Genomic DNA, 19,299 nt, shown 5'->3' on the forward strand with positions numbered 1-19,299 from the left:
TTGTATCATTAGAAGATTCATCTTAATCATATCTAATCTTAGTTATTATGCAGTGTTTTAACACATAGTTAAAACATGCGCTCTTATATAATGGTGGGCATTTGGCATCTGAATTTTTTGTGCGAGGCAGATTTGCTTTATCAACATGAGTCTGTTCTACTCATCCTGACATTATTACTTTGTTATGTGGAACTTTTGGTTGTGGCGTCTGTTTTTAATGAGGCAAAATGCTTTAACACACAGCTGGATAAAATGCGATAAATCTTCCTCACAACATACATACATAAACCCTAAAAAAGCTCATTATTTTGTTGACTTGCTGCCTCTCATTACTGTGTGTGGGTACATTTTTAACTCGTTCTCCTACACATTTGACATTATCTAAAAAATACACAATTCAGCCAGACAGTGAGTAAGGGACGAGGGTTTACTGGAAAAGGGGGTGTCATCCACACAGCAGTGGAAATGGATATCCAATTAGGGCCCCTACCCGCTCAGCCACAAGAGCAGCGACCCAAAAGTGGGGGGGCAACAGACCGAACCTGTAAGCTTTTTGATGGCACCTGGAAACAGATTTGAAACTACAAATGCTTCAGTGGTATTATTTGTCAAACTCACTTCGGCCTCCTGACGGTTCTCGCAAGAAGCACCAAGTATGACAAGACACCCGCTGCAGAAATACTTTTATTTGCTGTAAAAGTAAATTTACCATTTTATCAGAGAAAGGTTATTACATATAATACTACTCAAGAAAATGACATGGCATAAATGGGCTTACTAACAATTACATTTGTGAAGGACAGTTTTTACGTCACATCGATAAAACAACAGAATGAAATTCAAACCAGGGGTCTGGAACCTGTTTTTCCTTTTCTCACTTCATTTTGAAATTTTCTTAATTATTGTGCTGCAAAGAACAGCAGTGTAATTTATAATTATGATTGCTGTCATGCCTGTATGAGCACACACACGTGTATTTTAAAGACTGACGCAGCAGCCTGTCAATAATGGCATGTGTGTGGCACGTTAAGCCCCGAGTTAAAACTGAACATATAATTCTAATAGAAAAAATAATATGGGATTAAAAAACAAGTTGGTTTATTTGAGGATAATGCTGATTTAACGAGTCGTTAACAGAACATGAGATGAGGTCATGTGTGCACATTAATGCAATTTCCACCAACTGTAACCCTTGGTTCTGTGTAACAAATATTGCTTTAAGAATTTAAAAAAAAAATGAAATCAGACAAAATGTATTTTCTTCCAAGATCAAATCAAAGCAGCTTTGATTGTGCCGAACATCACCTTTAACCAACCTGTTGCACAAAGACATTTACGTTTTGAAGTAAGAAAATATTTACAATATTAAAAAAATAGTGATAATGTGATCCTGTCTTTACCTCATGATGTGGCACGAGACACGTGCACTGGACATGATAAATGTTAAACTCTGCTGCGGCGCTTGGATCTGCGCCCTGGTGTTGTTTCAGTCCCTTTCCTTTTGATAGGCTTTTTCTTCAGGGCCAACTGAGGAGTCTTTTCTTTAATACGATGACATCTGGAATTCGACCGGGGTGTAATTATCAGTGCCGGAACCGTCCGTCGTCTTAAAACCTTCTCTTCCATGACTATTAGCTCTCCATCATCATCTGAAAGATTGTCCTCCACTTCTAAATTGAATTCTTTTCCATCTTCATCTTTGTTCAGTTCTGAATTTGAGCTGATGTCCTTTTCACTCTCCACACTAATGATGTCACCCTCCACGCTTTCTTCCATGTCACTCTCCTCCAGGTCCTTAGCAGTGATAAAACCAGAAGGTTCATGAGGTTGTGAGGTTTCCCCTGGATCCTCAGGTTTTTCCTGCGTTTTGTCATCTCCACTCTCTGCGACGTATTGTTGAAGTCCTTGTTTTTTCCTCCTTCTAGATGTTCGTTTTGGGGTGGTCTTTGGTCTTTTTGTCGAGCTCTTTTGAGATTTTGATGTTACAGTTGGAGCTTCTTCATCAAACAATATTAAATGATCTTCCTCAGGAGCTGCTGTGGGAGGCTCCACGTCTATTTCCGTGATTTCTGCTTCCATCCCTCTACTTGTTCCATAGACTTCAGTACCAGTCTCAAGCACTTCTACTGGTGGCTCATCATTAAACTTCTCTGATTCTGCTCCTCTAAGACATGCTGATTCACTGCCTATTATTTGGTCTCTTGCTCCATCTATCTTGATCTCTTTTTCCATGCTGGTAGTTTCCTCAGCTAGCTCCTCTTCCTCTCCTTCAGGAACTTCAATGACCTGCTCCTCTGCATGTATCACTAATCTTTGTTCTGGTTCTGGTTCATCTGGACCAGAATGTGTTTCTCTTGTCTCCTCTTCATTTTCTTCTATTTGGCATTTTAGGGGTATTGTTCCTGCAGAAGCATTTATGGTGTTTCCATTACTTCCACAAATGTGTGTTGGAACAACTGGTGCTTCGTTCTCATCAGTGTCTCCCTCCACCACTGTCATGGGTGCACTAGCAGTTTCACTGAGGTAATTCTCCCCTTCACCATTTGAACGTGTTTCTGAATTAGTCCCTGCTGATACAACATCCATGTCCTTAAGCTTTTCTTCTCCCTGGTCAACAGATTTATCTCCATTTTCTATTTCTGCAATCCCGCTATCATCAGTTTTATTTTCTTCCACTTCAACCTCTGCAGAGATATCTATCTCGCTGACTTCTTTTGAGGGCTCCGCTTGTTCATTTGGACATGTTTCTGAACCAGCCACTTCCATTGCTTGTTCTGATGGATCACCCATCACTTTAACTTTAGCTTTAGGCTTTTCTTCTCCCTGGTCAACAGATTTATCTCCATGTTCTATTTCTGCAATCTTGCCATCATCAGTTTTATTGTCTTCCACTTCTCTATCTGCTGCTGAGGTCTCTTCCTCTGACTCACGCTGCATGCAGAATCTTTTGGATTTGTGTGTTGATGTAGCAGGAGCAGTCCTTTTTGCCTTCCTCAGAGCTGTCCCTATACTGGCTGGTTCATCTTGACTAGTTTCATCAGCTTCTTCACAATGTAGCTGCATTTCTTCTTCTTCCTGTGCAACACCTACCCCATCATTCTCTTCTTGGACATCCTGCTCTTTACTTGGTTCCTTTTGTGGTACATCTTCCAGATCGGTTTTGGGTTCCTCTGTCAGCTCTTCTAAAGTTGGAATAGTTTCATCTCTTTCTTGTTCCTCTGATTCCTCTTTTGTCTGGGCTCTTTTGGATTTACCCTGAGGTGTGGTAGCAGCAGATCTTCTCCCTTTCCTCTGAGTTCTTATATTGCCTGTCTTTCTACCACTTCTCAAAACTCTTCTTTCTAAAACTGGTGTCTCTTCTGCACCTGAAACACCCTCTGCTTCATCATCTTCTGCCGACTGTTTATTTTGTGTTGCGATGGCTTCTTTAGAAACAGATGATGCTTTAACTGGGACATCTGGAGCTGCCTCAGTCTGTCCATCTTCTCTCAGTGCGTCTTTCATATTCTGCTCTTCCATCTCAACAACAGGTTGTTCTTCAGCAATACAACTGTCAGTGACTGTTTTTTCATCCAGCAATTGACTGGAGTTTCTCAGTTCCACTACAACCACAGTCACTCTATGGAGATCTGACTCTTTAGGATCCATTTCCTCACTGTGTGGCTTCTCTTCGGAAGCTCTAAATGGCTCTTCAAGGTTTGATGCTTGTAGTGTATCAGGACTTGTCGAATCAGCTGTGTTCTCCTGATCCTCAGATAGAGTCACTAGGCCTTCATCAACATCTACAGTAACAGGTGTCTCTTTCTCAGTTTGTGTTTCAACCTCTGCAGAGATTTTTATCTCGCTGACTTCTCCATCATCCATCACTTTAACTTCAGCTTTAGGCTTTTCTTCTCTCTGGTCAACAGATTTATCTCCATTTTCTATTCCTGCAATCTCGCCATCATCAGTTTTGTTTTCTTCCACTTCAACCTCTGTAGAGATTTTTACCATGCTGACTTGTATTGATGGCTGAAGGTGGATTGGTGCTTCATCTTCTAATCTCATTTCGTCATTTATCTCAGGTTGTGTTGATGCTTGCTCAGCGGACTGCTTCTCCTCTACTGGATACTCTCCTGTTATGCCATCATTTGTAATAGTTTCCTTTTCATGGTCCTCGTCACATGTACTCACCGCAGCTATGTCATCATGTTGATGTTCTTGGTGACCTAATTTTATGATCTTTCGTCCACTTCTAAGATAAATTGTTTCAATAAATGTCTCTTCTTCTTCATGATTCTCATTAGAAGAATCCTCTTTTCCTTTATTTCCATTGACTTCTTCAAGATCATCATTATCTTCCTCTGTGGATGGCTGCAATGCTGTCTCTGGATCTTTATCCATCTTTTCATCTGCAGTCAGCTCCACCTCTTCTCTTTCTGAAGCTAAACATTGCACCTCAATGGTTTCTCCTGCCACCATCAAGCTTACATAATCACTACCAGTTTTGAGATCTACTAAGATGACCCTAGATTGCTGGAGCCTGGGCATTTCACAGTCTTTGGTTAGCTGAAGTTCATCAGGAACTGATGAGGTGGGCTGATCTAGATTATCACCACAAATTGCACCTGTTTCCTCATTCCCATAATCAGAGTCCATTTCTGGTGGCATCTCCTTAATGTCATCTTTATTGATTTCTATTCTCACTTTAGTTGAGGTTATTGCATCCTCTTCTGATTCATGTGCACCTGGAGTTCTACCATCTTCCACAACCAGTAATTCCTGGGCCGATGTCTCTGGTGTTCTGTCCATAGACTGGTCTGTTTCTTCCTGGTTCTGGTCCTCCATCTGCTTGTCTACTGCTTTTTTATCTGCTTCCTTTCTACCTAAAGATCGTCCTGCTATTGGCTCAGCTTCATGTGTGTGCTCTCCCTCTTCCTTGTGTTGTCTCTGTTTTGTGGACTTGGGATTGACTTTTCTTCTGCCTCTCCTCGGTATGACAGGTGGCTCTTCAGTCTCATCATCAGACATATGATCAGATATTTGTACCTCCTGAAGCGTTAGACTTTCAGTTAACAGGTGCCCCCTTTTATTAACAGTCTCTGCTGTGTCTGGATGTAGAATTGCATCTTTCACAACAAACTCATATTCATTCCCGGTCAGCTCTTCATTTTGGAGCTCTTCATCTTTTAGCTGTTCTTCCATGACAAGTATATCATCACTCAATACTTGACTCTCTTCAGGCTCAGGATCAGTCACAGCTAACTCACCCACAATGTCAATTGTTTGAAGTGTATTCTCATTAGTTTCCTTGTCACTTTTCTGTTGTATGTAATTGCTTTCAACAGTTTTGGTGCTGAAAATGGTAGTTTTTCTTAAAACTTGTCCCTGGTCTCCTTGCTTCAGAGTCTCCACTTCAGTGTGCACCTCAAAAACCTCCTCATACACAACCAGTGTTGCAGAATCTTCCTTTACTTCCTCATTCTCGGATGTTACGTTCTCATCTTCTGCTGGTGAATTGTGGGTGCTGATGTGCTCCTCCTGTGTAATCTTATCTCGCGGCTCCCCGTTTGCAGGTGAAACTTCTAAAGTGTCTCGTGAGCCCAGATTTCTGTGTGATTCCTTTACACTTAGAGCTTCTTCCGCTATAGGTGTTGTATTGCTTGTATCTTCTACAGTTTCTTCAGGATGAAACATACCCTGTAAACCAATGTAAAATAGTCACATGTAGGACTTTGTACATGCAGTGGCTGGACAGAAAAACATAATATCTGGACACACCTCAGTCTGTAGGTCGTGCATTTCTGTCTCCTGTTGTACGGAAACCTGATCCTCTCTGGAGGCTCCAGCCTCAATATGTTCAATTCTACAGAACAACAATTGTTATTAATTTTAGGTATATTCTTTAATGGTAAGAGCAGAAGACAGAAATACTGCCGTCTACATATCTGCAGGATGAAATCGAAATTTGTTTTCATCCCATATGACAAAAGCTTGGACATAAGGCAAGAAAAAAGTGAACCCCTATAACAATCTGCAGGTACCAGTCATTTTAGAAGGATTGTGTGTTTGAGTGCAGATCAATTCCCCATGCATTTAGTTGGACAGCGATCCGTTTATGAAAATATATAACATCATTTAAGAATGATGCCATGACAATATGTTACATTTATTCATGCTGCATATAAGACATATACATTACCGGTACTTGCCACTGACCTGATAACTTTTTCAGAAAGGTCCTCTGTGATGTTTTCTTCCAGTTTGCCTGACCCACTGAGACGTCGATCTGTAACTGCTAACTCAGTTGCTAAGAGAACGTTTATAGTTACAGTGTGCATAATTTCATTATGGACATCTACAGTATATCGCAATGAATCACTCACCTCTGGTGGTTCTCAGAACTGTCGTTTCCTCCTACAAACCCAAAGCACAGTAATTTGTTAAAAATTTCTACAGTGATTTTTATAAAATAAGTCACAGATATAAGATGAGAATACCTTACCACAATTTCTACGGAGCCTTCTGTGGCTTCTTTTATTTGTTCGGTAATTAAGTCTTCCCTTACATCCGCGATCACCTGTGATTCTTCACTAAATGAAAGACTCTTGGATACAGCTGAGGGAAAAAGAGGATGGAACACGTGTTCCAGGATACATCGCTGAGAATGCTGAATGCTTTGTCCCAAGTTGGCAGTACGGTCTAGCTTAAGTCTCACCACTCAGACCCATGACTTGGATTTTACTGGCGATATTGGTCCTCTGGTAGGGGCCACCTATGCTCTCCACCTCCCACAGAAGGTCTGCATGTTCTGGATACTCACACAGGTACTTCTCACACACTAAGAACAAAGAGATGTGCACTGAATACATATTAATTCACTGTTTACCCAGACAGATGAAAAGGTGATCTCATTTACCCCTATACATGGAATTTGAGAGGGGGTACTTTAGCCCCAGGGAGACTTCACTAAAGCTGAGCACGAAGTCCTTCAGCATCAGGAGGCCAGAGCCTTTACCACGATGACATTTTCTGACAAAGATGGAGTCCATCACAGGAAGCTGATAAGTTTGGGTTGAAAATCTTTTGTACATGCTGCCTGAAGGAGAAACCAAACAGTATAAAGTTAAGTTTCCAACAGTCAGATTAACTTATTGTTAGACTTCTGTATGATTACTACTACTAATAATAATTATAAGAAGAAGAATGAGAAGGAGGAGAAGGGGAAGAGTAATGCCTTGTGGTGTATCTTGTGGCAGCGGTGTTCCAACGTCAGAGTATACCTGTGGGTTTGACTGAATAAAAGCCAACAGCTTCTCCATCTTCCCAGAGAATCTTTGCATGATCATTTTCACCATGGCAGAGAAAGGGAAGCTCCTCAGCAATCATTTCTTTCCCTCTGTAGATGATTCGATTAAGGATGTAAAGAACAATTCTTTCTCCAACAGTATCCACCTAAAGAATACACATCAGGCAAACTTGCTTTATTTATTACACTTTTACTTCTTATCACTGAAAACTAAACAGTAAGTCAGCATTGCAATCACAGACCCCAGATGGTCCTGTACAATCGGCTGCAAAAAAGGACATTGCACAATTATTAATAGCTAAAAATGCTTCAGACAAACGCAATCTAGGAATGAGCAGCCATCAGTACACTTGGTATAAAGATATACCATCGGTTTCATTGTGTTTCTATACTTTTCAGATCCATTTTATATTAAAGTAACTGTGGTGTAGTGTAATGGTGTAGTGCATATAGTGTCCAGGCGATGGTGCTACTTGTCTGTTCATAAAAGGAATAAGGAGAAGAATAAGAGAATGCTAACTTATCATTTCTGTTTAACTATTTTAGAGATATCTAAGTCCATCTGTTAAGTACACAACAATTACTGTATCTGATTAGATGCTAAACTCTATGCCTATTCCTACGTGTGAGTGTGCTCAGCAAAGATCAGTGATCATGAGCACCGGTCTTCCTTCATACCGGCAGAACGCCGCGTCGTGCAGGGTCTGCTGTCTTAAGAATGTCTTCTACTGTCCACCATCGATCCAGCAGGTACAGAGCGATGGCGCTTTTCAAGTCAGAAGGAGAGAACAGGACCAGAATCTTGTTTTTTTCATTCTGTCCATAGAAAGGGACGAAGCCTGTGCTGGAAACGCTTATGGTGACCTGGGGAAAGAAGGACGGCTGACATAGTCTTCAAACATACCTCAGTCAGTAAAGACAATTCAAACCATAAGAGGACACACAAAAAATCATCCAGTCTTATGATCTATAAGAAGTGCATACTAAAATGTGAAGACTGCTCAACTTCTGAGGGAATACTTGAAATTATGTTTAGGTTGCATTTGTTTCCTTGCTATTGGAACATCAGGTCAAAGGTAAAAGGTTCTGAGGTGGGGAGTTTGGGATTCATCCAATCCCAGGTGGTAAGACATTTAAAAATAACTCATTTAGACATTTCGATACTGCCCTTCCACTGCAAACATCTTTTGCTAATGGAGAGATTTTCAGCTGGATTTCTTTCCTCCATATATTATCCATTTGTGCTGTGGCGTTGTGCAAACTATGTGATCCTTTGTCTTTTTAAAACTCATGGTTATCTTTCATTCATTCCTTGGACTTGGAAGACAACATGCCAGCTATGACCAGTAGCGGTACAGCAGCTGCTCATTTGGTTTGGTTTCGTTCGTTTGGTGTCATTATGATAAGAATGAGTCACGACATCGCTGGCAAGTTCCAGACATAATGAGTATGACACAGGTCCAAACAGAACTGTGCCACAGACATGTGTGTTCTGGTTATCCTACCTGGGTGGTGTCTGGCAGGGTGAGATATTCAGAGGAGTCATGCTGGCTGTAGAGCAGAGTGTTCATGTAGTACTCCTGGGCCAGATTCTCCAGCTGTGCCTTGCTAAAATCTGCCAGGAGATCTACTGGGAACTTCATCCCTGTAAGGGAACCGAGAGCAGCGGTCACACCTGTGGTTGGCCCCTTTAACAGGAAGAAACCTTGAGCAGGACCAGGCTCATGTAGGGGGACCTTCCTGCCGATGGGGGGTGCTGGGTAGAGAGGGAGGAGAAGGGGAAGGACATCAGAGAAACATCAGAGATTCTCACTTCTACTCAATACATATGTTTCACCTCTAATTTCTAAAGATTACTGCGATTTTATTATTTACGCATATTTAGGGTATTTAAGTGTTTAATTGGAAGCAAAAAATTATGGAACAGCGTTCTGACAGGGTTTTAAGTAACATTCTGCTTCTGTTTTCAACCCACGATGCTACATACATCAAGGCTTCATATTACTCATGAAAAGTTCATGTTGTGTTTACTCTGGAATAATGTCTAGCTTTTACCGAATCAACATACCAACCAATGAAATTTGATGGTGTTGTGGCACAGAACTATCCCAGATAAAGGACAGAGATTCCTCTAAGAGTGGAGAGCAGACTGGTCAGAAGCAATGGTTTAAGGGCAGAGTGCAGAAAATCTGAGTGCAGACAAAGTTTGTGCACAAGCCCAAGAGTTAAACTCAGGAGGGAAGACAGGGAAAGAACTCCTTAATGACAGATTGGACAATTAATCTGCACATGTATGGTGGAGACATGATGTGTGTGTGTGAGAAAACCCAAAAACATACACCTGTGCCTTAGCCATCATTCAAGAGTAGTCCTCAATTATTAACACACACGCACGCACACAAGCCTATTTTACATGAAGTGGTTTAAATTAGCAGCAGTAGCACGTGTGGCTCTGGTAATCTGATCAGTCTACCAAGCAACAAATCCCCGTTACTCCTAAGTGATCTCTAGAGCTACTGTGAACGTTCTCTTCTTATATTAGATTCGGTTTGGTTGAGAAGCCAAACTTGCTGTCATCTTACTTTGATAGTGGTTTGTTGCTTCAGTTCTGTTTATTCCATTTATTGCTGCTCCAGCTGCTGCTGATCCACCTGAGTTCTGTGGCATAACCAAAGAAAATGAACATGAATCAGGTGTGGGTGTGTTGCTCATGGACAGGGGGGGCTTAAAAAGGCAGAAGAAGTGATTATTTAAAGAGCGCTTCACTCAAACAAAGCTGAAAGTTGTGCATGTGGATGCGAGGTGCACAAAACACACCAACACATGATAGCCTGGAGTGGTCAGCTGCAATGATGGGAGGATTAGGGGTGTGACGTCGCTGTCACACACAGATACACACTCATAACAACTTTAAGATGTTAACTAGCTAAAAACTGATGCCGACTGATGCCATCCAGATGTCACAGCAGAGATACCTCAATAAAGTCTGTGACCCCTGTCAATTCCACACATCTTTAAATAATGGTGCTCACAAACACGGGAAAACCAATTTAAAATAAAAAGTTAACACATTTTTGGGAAGGTTTAAGTCTTTTAGAGGAATGTTTCATAATAAGAGATGCTACAGCCCCAGGATTTCCTGCTGTCGCTGTTTTTCTGGAATTCCGCCCTCCTTCTCCTCATCTTAGCGCTGCTGCACACAATCTTCACCTGCTCTGATTTTCCATGAATGTCTCCTGTCAACTTTATCCTATTTCATTCCTTAAATTCCTTCATTCTTTATTATAGTAACAATATCACAGACTGTGCAATCTATCATCCTAAGTTTGCATCATTAGTGCAGGTCCAGCTTTTGACTGAGGACAGAATGCTGTGCACCAGGTGACTCATGAGAGAGCCATAGCGTTAAACGTTACAACTCAGTAAAGTTTTATGTTGCAATTATGATGGGTGTCACATGATCCTGCAAAAGGAAGAAGTCTACCCTGATCTCTAAAGCAACAGACAAAATCAAGAGGGAAGGGCTGCTTTAGCATGTGTAGCATGTGTCTCTTCCAGACAGCCTTACCATAGTTATTAATGTTTGTTGTTATGAAATACGTTGGACAGCAAACACGGGTTGGGATTAGCATGTTGGTATTTACAGCATGATCGAAAAAACCCTTGTCTAGGTTTCAATTCACATTAGAGCAAGGCAGGTCAGTTCAGACGGACCGCTCACACATCTGTAATGTCCTTTTGCTGTAAATAGGCTGTTCCTCCACCCAGTAACACAAAAAATGCAAAATAAACCAGCTTGACTACTTTCCCATCCCCCGCAGACACCCATCCATAGCTTCAGGCCACTACTGGACAGTTAAAGCTAATGTCAGTTTCAGGAGCTTCACGTTGGGAGCAAACAATAGCTGGCTGTACCTGAATTCAAAAGAGGAAGTCCTGGATTCGTTTCTACACATGAACACGCCCCTTTTCTATATACGTGGTAATTTAAGGGGCTTCCTGCCATCTCCGCTCGTGGATTGTGACGGAAATACATGCATGGCACCATAAGCCATGAATCAAACTACCACCCCATATTTTGAAATATGTGCATGCTTGTGCATGCTTGTGACACCCACAATTACACTATCGTGAAGTTTCAATGATTCTTGTAAAATAGACAGCTATCATGTAGCCTGGAAAGACTGTCTATTAGTTTACAAAAAGGCCCTCCGCAAGGCTAGAACAGCTTATTTTTCTTCTTTAATTGAGGAAAATAAGAACAACCCCAGGTTTCTTTTCAGCACTGTGGCCAAATTTACCAAGAGTGACTGTGGGAACATACAGGTTCTCCAACGAGCCCTGAAACTCCCTCAGCCCTATATATTTTTCTGAGGCGTCATTGCTAATTCAGAAATCCAAGACCACCACGTGTCTTTTAGATCCCATCCCAACACACCTGTTGAAGGATGTTTTACCATTGATAGGCAGTTCTATCCTGGACCAGATCAATGGTTCTTTAGTGACAGGTTATGTTCCCCGGTCCTACAAGGTGGCAGTGATTAAGCCGTTGCTTAAAAAAAACATCACTAGATCCTGATGTATGAGCAAATTATAGGCCAATATCCAACCTTCCTTTTATCTCTAAAGTTCTTTAGAAGGTGGTGGTGACTCAGTTACTGGAGCACCTGCAGAGGAACAGCCTGTTTGAGATGTTTCAGTCAGGCTTTAGAGCTCATCACAGCACAGAAACAGCACTTCTTACAGTTACTAATGATCTTATAGCTTCAGATCATGGACTGGTCTCTATGCTGATTCTGCTGGATCTCAGGGCTGCTTTTGATACAGTTGATCACAGCATCCTTTTAGACTGGAACATGTGATTGGCATTAAAGGGACAGCACTAGACTGGTTTAGATCATATTTATCTGATAGATACCAGTTTGCTCATGTCCATGGTGTTCCGTCCTCATACAGTAGGGTTAGCCATGGAGTTCCTCAAGGTTCTGTACTTGGACCAATCCTCTTCATCTTGTACATGCTTCCCTTAGGGAACATTATTCGGCAGCATGGGGTAAATTTTCATTGTTATGCTGATGACACTCAGCTTTAATTATCCATGAAACCAGAGGAGACAGAGAAGTTAGTGAAGCTCCAGACCTGTCTTAAAGACATAAAGTCCTGGATGTCTTCAAATTTCCTCCTCCCTAACTCAGGAAAAACTGAGGTCATGGTGTTTGGTCCTGAACCTCTCAGGGATAGATTAGACCACATGATCACTCTAGATGGTGTCTAATTAACATCTAGTCTCTCTGTGAGGAATCTAGGAGTAACCTTTGACCAAAATCTCTCCTTCAACTCACACATTAAATAAGTCTATAGAAGTGCCTTTTTTCACCTGAGGAACATCACAAAGATCAGGAAACTACGGCGTAGCATGATGGTGAAAAGTTAATTCATGCTTTCGTTACTTCTAGGCTGGACTATTGTAATTCTTTATTATCATGGTGTCCAAACAACTCTTTAAGAAGCCTCCAGCTGATTCAAAATGCTGCAGCCAGAGTTCTGACAGGTATTGACAAAAGAGATCATAAAACTCCTGTAATAGCGTCTCTTCATTGGCTGCCTGTTAAATTTAGAATAATTTTTAAAACCCTTCTTTTGACCTACAAGGTCCTCAGAGGCCTAGCTCCATCCTACCTGGAGTAGCTAGTGATACCTTACCAGCCCAATAGACCGCTCCGCTCTCAGAATGCTGATCTACTTGTGGTTCCCAGAGTTTCTAGGAGTAGAATGGGGGGCCGAGCATTTAGCTACCAGGCCCGCCTGCTATGGAAACAGCTCCCTGTCCAGGTACGGGAGGCTGACTCCATCGCTACTTTTAAGATCCGACTTAAAACCTACCTCTTTGAAAAAGTTTATTGTTACTAATTCTGTAGTTCCAGTTACTATTATAGACAGACAAATTATCATACTTAGGGGGTCGTCTAATCATTAGGTTAACATCTTAGCTGTGCTCTTATAGGCCAAGGCTGCCGGGGTCCGGAAACATGATCATCTGACAGGCCTCTGTCACTCCACTGGGTCATGGTTTCCTCTCCTCTCCTCTCCTTTCCTCCTCCTCATCAAGCAGACTAGTTATGCTGATTCTTGTGTAGTTTTTCTGCTCCCCCCCCCCACTATTCATTTACAGGTATCGCCGCCTTCAGAGCTGCATGATGACCTCCGGCCCCGCTGACCCAGTGTATAAATAGTGTATTTTTGTGTGTGTTTCTGTGCTCTGTGCCCGTCCTCTCCTCTCCTCTCCTTTCCTTTGATTCCGTGAATGTTCTGCCCAACCCATTTACGATAAATTTGAAACAAGTCTGTTCTCGTTCCTAACTCGTTCAATTTCACAAGTGTGAATATGCATGTGTGACCCAATGCCAGTAAAGCCTGCCGTTTACAGGAACATCTTTCCCAATATATTATGAATCCCAGTGCAACATCCCCCATCTCTCAACAACATGCTGCCATGACCACTCGAGCAGAAAGTTCTAACAGTCCCCCCAGGCATGGACCTTGAATACCTCGCGTCCATCAATAAGCGATTCTACGCTTGGTCATAGAACTGATTACTGGTTTCCATAATCCACAATAATCAGCGGATTCCAGTGCACGTGTTTAATCACGATTCCCCTCGTTTAACCTGCCGCTGCTCTCAGGACAGGTTGTCACACTTCTAAGTTCAACGGGCAGACAGGTAGGGTTTGAATCCCCTGTTGTTGCCAAGGGTCACAGTTTTCTGGGTCACAGTTACCTGAGCTAAACAAGGTGACAACACGAGCACAAACGTCCAGTTTAGGTACTGTGTGATGGCCCCGGTCCCGGCAAACCTCTGACTGGCAACCACCAGCACACTGTCACTGGACATCACCAGTGGAGCAGAAAGTCTCTTCTGTCTATTGTGTGAGAGCGAAAACAGACCTGGCATGGCTGGCCATATGTGTGTGCATGTGTGCATGCGTGCGCGCGTGTGTGTGTGTTTGCAGATGCATTCATGGCTCTGATAAAAACAGGCCCATGTTCTCCAGTTAAAAATAACAAACAAAGGGACTCCCAGCTATAATGTGGGTATTTTTTTTATCATTTTTAATTTGACAAATGGTTAAAGGAAGTTCTCTTTTTGGTGATTAGAGGTCATATCGGACTGTCGTTTCTTTGCAGCTGGAATAGATGCACAAATTTGTGCATGTGAGAAAGGTGTCAACGGTCTGATGTGAGATGGAATGTGCAGCAGGAGTTCAAATACTAAATTAGTCCACATGCTAGCTTCAGTTACTTCAGCCAGAGCACATAGCTGTAATAAAGGCAGGCCTACATTTGAGTGTTGTTATGATGATTTTTCTGTGATGTGACTCAGTCAACAATCTTCCTCATGATGGTGAGTGCTGCTCTCTGTGACCCTCTTTTACACCATTTACAGAGAGGATTCCACAATTAACAGGACAAGCTGACCTTTAACATTTTGGCCTTTAACATACTGGTCGCAGTTTAACAACATTCAACTTTTGAAACAACTGCTGGCAAAAATATCTCAACTCAAACACAAGTAAAAGTTAAAGACGTAGTCAAAGACGTAGTAAATGTAAAAATAAAAAAAAACGAACAAAAACCTCCTTGGCAAATGTAATTAATACAACTATATATACAACTATAAATGCACCCATGTGGCATAAATTAACCAAAAATCAAATATCTTTCTGCAGTAACTGTCACCAGCATTTTGAGGTAAATCCGAGGAAGGTTGTGAAGGTTTTATCTGGAGGAACAGCAGAATGGAAGATCATAATGTTCTAACTGAGCTGCATCGCGAATCTACTGCTTCTGGTAACTATGGAGAAATCGACGTCAAGTTAAATGGGAAAACGCACGCACTTTAGAGGCACGCACTTCATTGTGCGTCTGCTGACTTTGCACTTTTCCTTGGATTAACACGCAGAAAGACACAACAGTGATAAACTCAGAGAACAACGCGTTCTAAAGTCGGTAGTTAATGAGACAGAGGGTGTGTGTGTGCGCGTGTGTGTGGGAGGGGAAGCCCTGCAGCAACAACAGCAACACAAACAAAACAACTTTATGCAAACGTCACAATACTGACACATTTATGATCAAGGCAAACTTGATCGTAAATGCTTAAAAGTTTAAAATTAACACACTGAGAAATGTTTGAAGTTTTGAATTTTTCAATTTACGAAGAAAACCAAAAAGATAAAGAAATCCTGAGATCTTTGTAACCATATTATTAACACTGGATGAGTTAAAACGGTAGGTACCTAAAACAGAACACCGTGTACCCAATAAACCAGAACAACAGTTATCACAGAGCGCCTCGGTTCCTGCCAACACCATCAGAGATCTGACGGGTTTGTCCGTGTTCACACACCAGATTCTTCCTCACAATCTAGATATTCTACATTTAATACGCGCCAGCTTTCCGCTCCAGCAGATGCGCCCTCGTTTTGAGCCTCTTAACTCCATGAGCGCGCAGGCAGAACATGACGCATTCATACACGAAGACGCACGCAAGCGGCATCAATACAAAGGTATCCAGACTTACCTCCAGTCTCCGCAGAAGCTGTCGGTGGCTGGAAAACGAATCTATTTAAATGGTTTCAACACGCGAGCAAGTTTCAGATGTTGTTAGGTGCGTCTCTGTGCGCATGCTCCGCGCTCGGTACCAATCATGCGCAACTGCACTTACATAACTCCTGTTTAAGCTGGTCTAAAAGCAAAATCACAAATGCCCCGCGTGTGAGGTGTAAAATAAAATGTAACCCAAGTATTTCAAACAGTGTCAGACTGAAGAACTTTGAAATCGAGAGTTGAAAAATATTAAACTACGGTATATATCAGACAGAACAAAACAAACTAGAAATATTAGATTTTCTAAAGAATTATGAATACGTTTTAAGTAAAATGATTTGTGAGTAATGAGTATAAAATCTGCTCCTTTGAGTAAAATTTCTTTATTTATTATGACAGAGATGACGATGTTGGGAGTTGAACTCCTGCGGCAGCTGCAGCTGAGCGATGGTGGCACCGTCTTCTGACAGCCAGTCAGCCCAAATGTAAAGTTAACAAAGGCAGGAGTTAGATCAGCAACAGATGTTGGATGAAGTCTAAGATTTATAATTTCTAATCTCATTTCTAACACTTATAGTGTTGTCCACAAATCCCTTAGAGTACCTTGTTTGAGATTGTCACAGAACCTTTAAAGCAATATGTTGGCGACTGTTCTCAGTCATTCAGGTAAAAGAAAAAATCACCTGGACTTGTGTGAACACTATCATTAGTGTGTTGGTGGTCATCAGCCTTAATTAAGAGGTGAGGACCTCTCAATCCTTATGTACTGATGGCCGTGGATGATTGAGAAATTTTCTGGGGATCCCAGGACATCATTGTAAACAGCTTTCTTCTGTTCAGCGAAGGTCTGTATTGATTACAAAGATGCCTTCTTTCACCCCTCTTTCAAACCATCTTAATTCTCTGGCCAAAACATAAACATTAGTGTCTTCAAATGAGTGTCCCTCGCCTTTGACATAGAGATGGACAACTGAAGCCTGTCCTGAGGAGGCTGTTTGGTCCCTCACTGTCCAGATCTATAAATTCTTCATTCCTCATAGAAATATTCCATAAATACAGATACATGAGAATGTCATACTGGACAATTCAAATACTCTTATTCTAGATGCCTTTATGGGAGGTCTGACATATCAGAACAACATCAGAGTCCAGTGTTGAAGTTGATTTAAAGTTAGTTGATTTACAATCCACTAAAATTTGTCCAAATCATGGTGGGAACAATACATTGTGGTCAGAGTTGACATCAGATATAACCCTAACCCATCCTGACCCATCTGCTCGTGCACTCCTCCAGACCCCTGAAAGTGTGAAGTGGGATCTGGCTCAAAGACAACAGCGGTAGATCCTTTCAATCCAGTAAAATTTGAGCTGGAGATTTACTGGATCTGACTGGTTTGTCCAGAACATCCCACAGATGTTCGATTGGACTAAGATCTGGGACATGAGGCCCAGTCAACATCTCTAACTTTTTTTCAAACCTTTCCTGAACCATTTTTGGCATGAGATCACATAACTCCTGTAATGGTGTCTCTTCATTGGCTGCCTGTTAAATTTAGAATAATTTTTAAAATCCTTCTTCTGACCTACAAGGTCCTCAGAGGCCTAGCTCCATCCTACCTGAAGGAACTAGTAACACCTTACCAGCCCAATAGACCGCTCCGCTCTCAGAATGCTGGTCTACCTGTGGTCCCCAGAGTCTCTAGGGGTAGAATGGGGGCCGAACATTTAGCCACCAGGCCCCCCTGCTGTGGAACCAGCTCCCTGTCCAGGTACGGGAGGCTGACTCCATCTCTACTTTTAAGATTAGACTTAAAACCTACCTCTTTGAAAGAGCTTATTATCACTAATTCTGTAGTCCCAGTTACTATCATAGACAGACAAATTATCATACTTAGGGGGTTGTCTAATTATTAGGTTAACATCTTAGTTATGCTGCTATAGGCCGAGGCTGCCGGGGTCCAGAAACATGATCACCTGAAAGACTTCTGTCACCCCACTGGGTCATGGTTTCCTCTCCTCTCCTCTCCTCTCCTCTCCTCTCCTCTCCTCTCCTCTCCTCTCCTCTCCTCTCCTCTCCTCTCCTCTCCTCTCCTCTCCTACCTATTCTATCCTCTACCTGTCCTCCCCCCTTCTCCTCTCTCTACCCCCATCAGCAGGAGGGTCCCCCTACATGAGCCTGGTCCTGCTCAAGGTTTCTTCCTGTTTCTTCCTGCTCTCAGTTCTCTCGGAGATGAATTTCCCAGTGGACTTCCTGGCAGATGTTAGCAAGGCACAGCTGGAGAATCTGGCCCAGGAGTACTACATGAACACTCTGCTCTACAGCCAGCATGACTCCTCTGAATGTCTCACCCTGCCAGAAGCCACCCAGGTAGGATAACCAGAACACACAGTTGTGTGTTGCACAGTCCTACCTGGACCTGTGTCATACTCATCATGTCTGGAACCAGCGATGTCATGACTCATTCTTATCATAATGACACCAAACGAATGAAACGAAACCGAATGAGCAGCTGCTGTACCGCTACTGGTCATAGCTGACATGTTGTCTTCCAAGTCCAAGGAATGAATGAAACATAACCATAACCTGTTGCTTGTTTGGGGTCAGGCCCTGGGATTCTGTAAAGTGCCTAGAAACAAGTTTGATTGTAAATGACTCTATATCAATAAAGATTGATTGATTGATTGATTGATTGATGATTGATTGATTGATTGATTGATTGATTGATTGATTGATTGATTGATTGATTGATTGATGTGCCAGGCTGCATTTTTCTGCCAAGAGAGACTATGACTATCAGGGCACATGGTAGGAGTCAACGCACATCCCCACGGGTGGCAGGACACAAGGTTTCCCAGCAGAACATTGTCCAAAGAATCACAATGACTCCCCTGGCAGGTCTCCTTCCCATAGAGCATCTGGTGCTCTAAGTGACGCTCATGCACCCCGCTAACCGCGTGACGTGTGCTTTATCAAGATAGGCCACGTGCTTCCATTCCTCTGTGGTGCAGGTGTGATCCTAACATTCCCATTGTTGGTGATCAGCAGAAGCCCCCTGACCGGTCTGCAGACACATGTGCATCAAACTGTGATGAGTGTTTGTTCAGACATCAGAGCCTGCATTACCTTTGTGAACAATTTAAGCTAGCTCGATCGCTGGATCAGATGTTCTTCCTTGATCACTTTTAATAGATTCTGACCAGACTGGGAACAGCCGCTGCAGTCTTGGAGATATCCCGACCTATTTGTTCAGCCATTTGGCACTTACACCTGTTTTTTCCACTTCTATCATTCATCACTTTAAGATATAATCAGTGTTTTCTATTTCACCCATCAGATGTCAGAAAATTATGCTCAATCAGGAGAGACATCTCTCCAAATCATTAATTTAAAAATGAGCTTTATTGTG

The 19,299-nt window shown here is 42.2% G+C and overlaps 1 protein-coding gene across 3 annotated transcripts; it reads right to left on the reverse strand.

Moving 5' to 3' along the window:
- Positions 1–671: 671 nt before the first annotated feature.
- LOC130525884 (uncharacterized) lies at positions 672–15,991 on the reverse strand. Of its 3 annotated transcripts, XM_057033137.1 has the most exons (12): positions 15,867–15,991; positions 9,871–9,946; positions 8,794–9,044; positions 7,967–8,152; positions 7,263–7,434; positions 6,899–7,078; positions 6,698–6,820; positions 6,485–6,597; positions 6,366–6,396; positions 6,199–6,289; positions 5,761–5,845; positions 672–5,679 (listed from the first exon to the last, which is right to left on the reverse strand). In XM_057033137.1, exons 3-12 carry the CDS (start codon positions 8,929–8,931, stop codon positions 1,444–1,446), a joined length of 5,355 nt encoding a protein of 1,784 aa, XP_056889117.1. In that variant the 5' UTR covers positions 8,932–9,044; positions 9,871–9,946; positions 15,867–15,991; the 3' UTR covers positions 672–1,443. The 3 variants fall into 3 exon arrangements, with proteins under 3 accessions (XP_056889117.1, XP_056889116.1, XP_056889118.1); XM_057033136.1 differs by lacking the exon at positions 9,871–9,946 and having other exon boundaries at positions 15,867–15,980; XM_057033138.1 differs by lacking the exons at positions 9,871–9,946; positions 15,867–15,991 and adding an exon at positions 9,357–9,377.
- Between the last annotated feature and the right edge of the window lie 3,308 nt (positions 15,992–19,299).

The sequence above is a fragment of the Takifugu flavidus genome, chromosome 5, assembly GCF_003711565.1.
Source record: "Takifugu flavidus isolate HTHZ2018 chromosome 5, ASM371156v2, whole genome shotgun sequence".
Classification (NCBI taxonomy): Eukaryota; Metazoa; Chordata; class Actinopteri; order Tetraodontiformes; family Tetraodontidae; genus Takifugu; species Takifugu flavidus.

Coding starts and splice junctions, on each gene's coding strand:
- LOC130525884 (XM_057033137.1), bottom strand. CDS start 8,931: ATGAAGTTCCCAGTAGATCTCCTGGCAGATTTTAGCAAGGCACAGCTG. Junction 6,598..6,697: donor CCAAGTCATGGGTCTGAGTG/GTGAGACTTAAG, acceptor TTTTTCCCTCAG/CTGTATCCAAGAGTCTTTCA. Junction 6,397..6,484: donor AAGGCTCCGTAGAAATTGTG/GTAAGGTATTCT, acceptor TTGGGTTTGTAG/GAGGAAACGACAGTTCTGAG.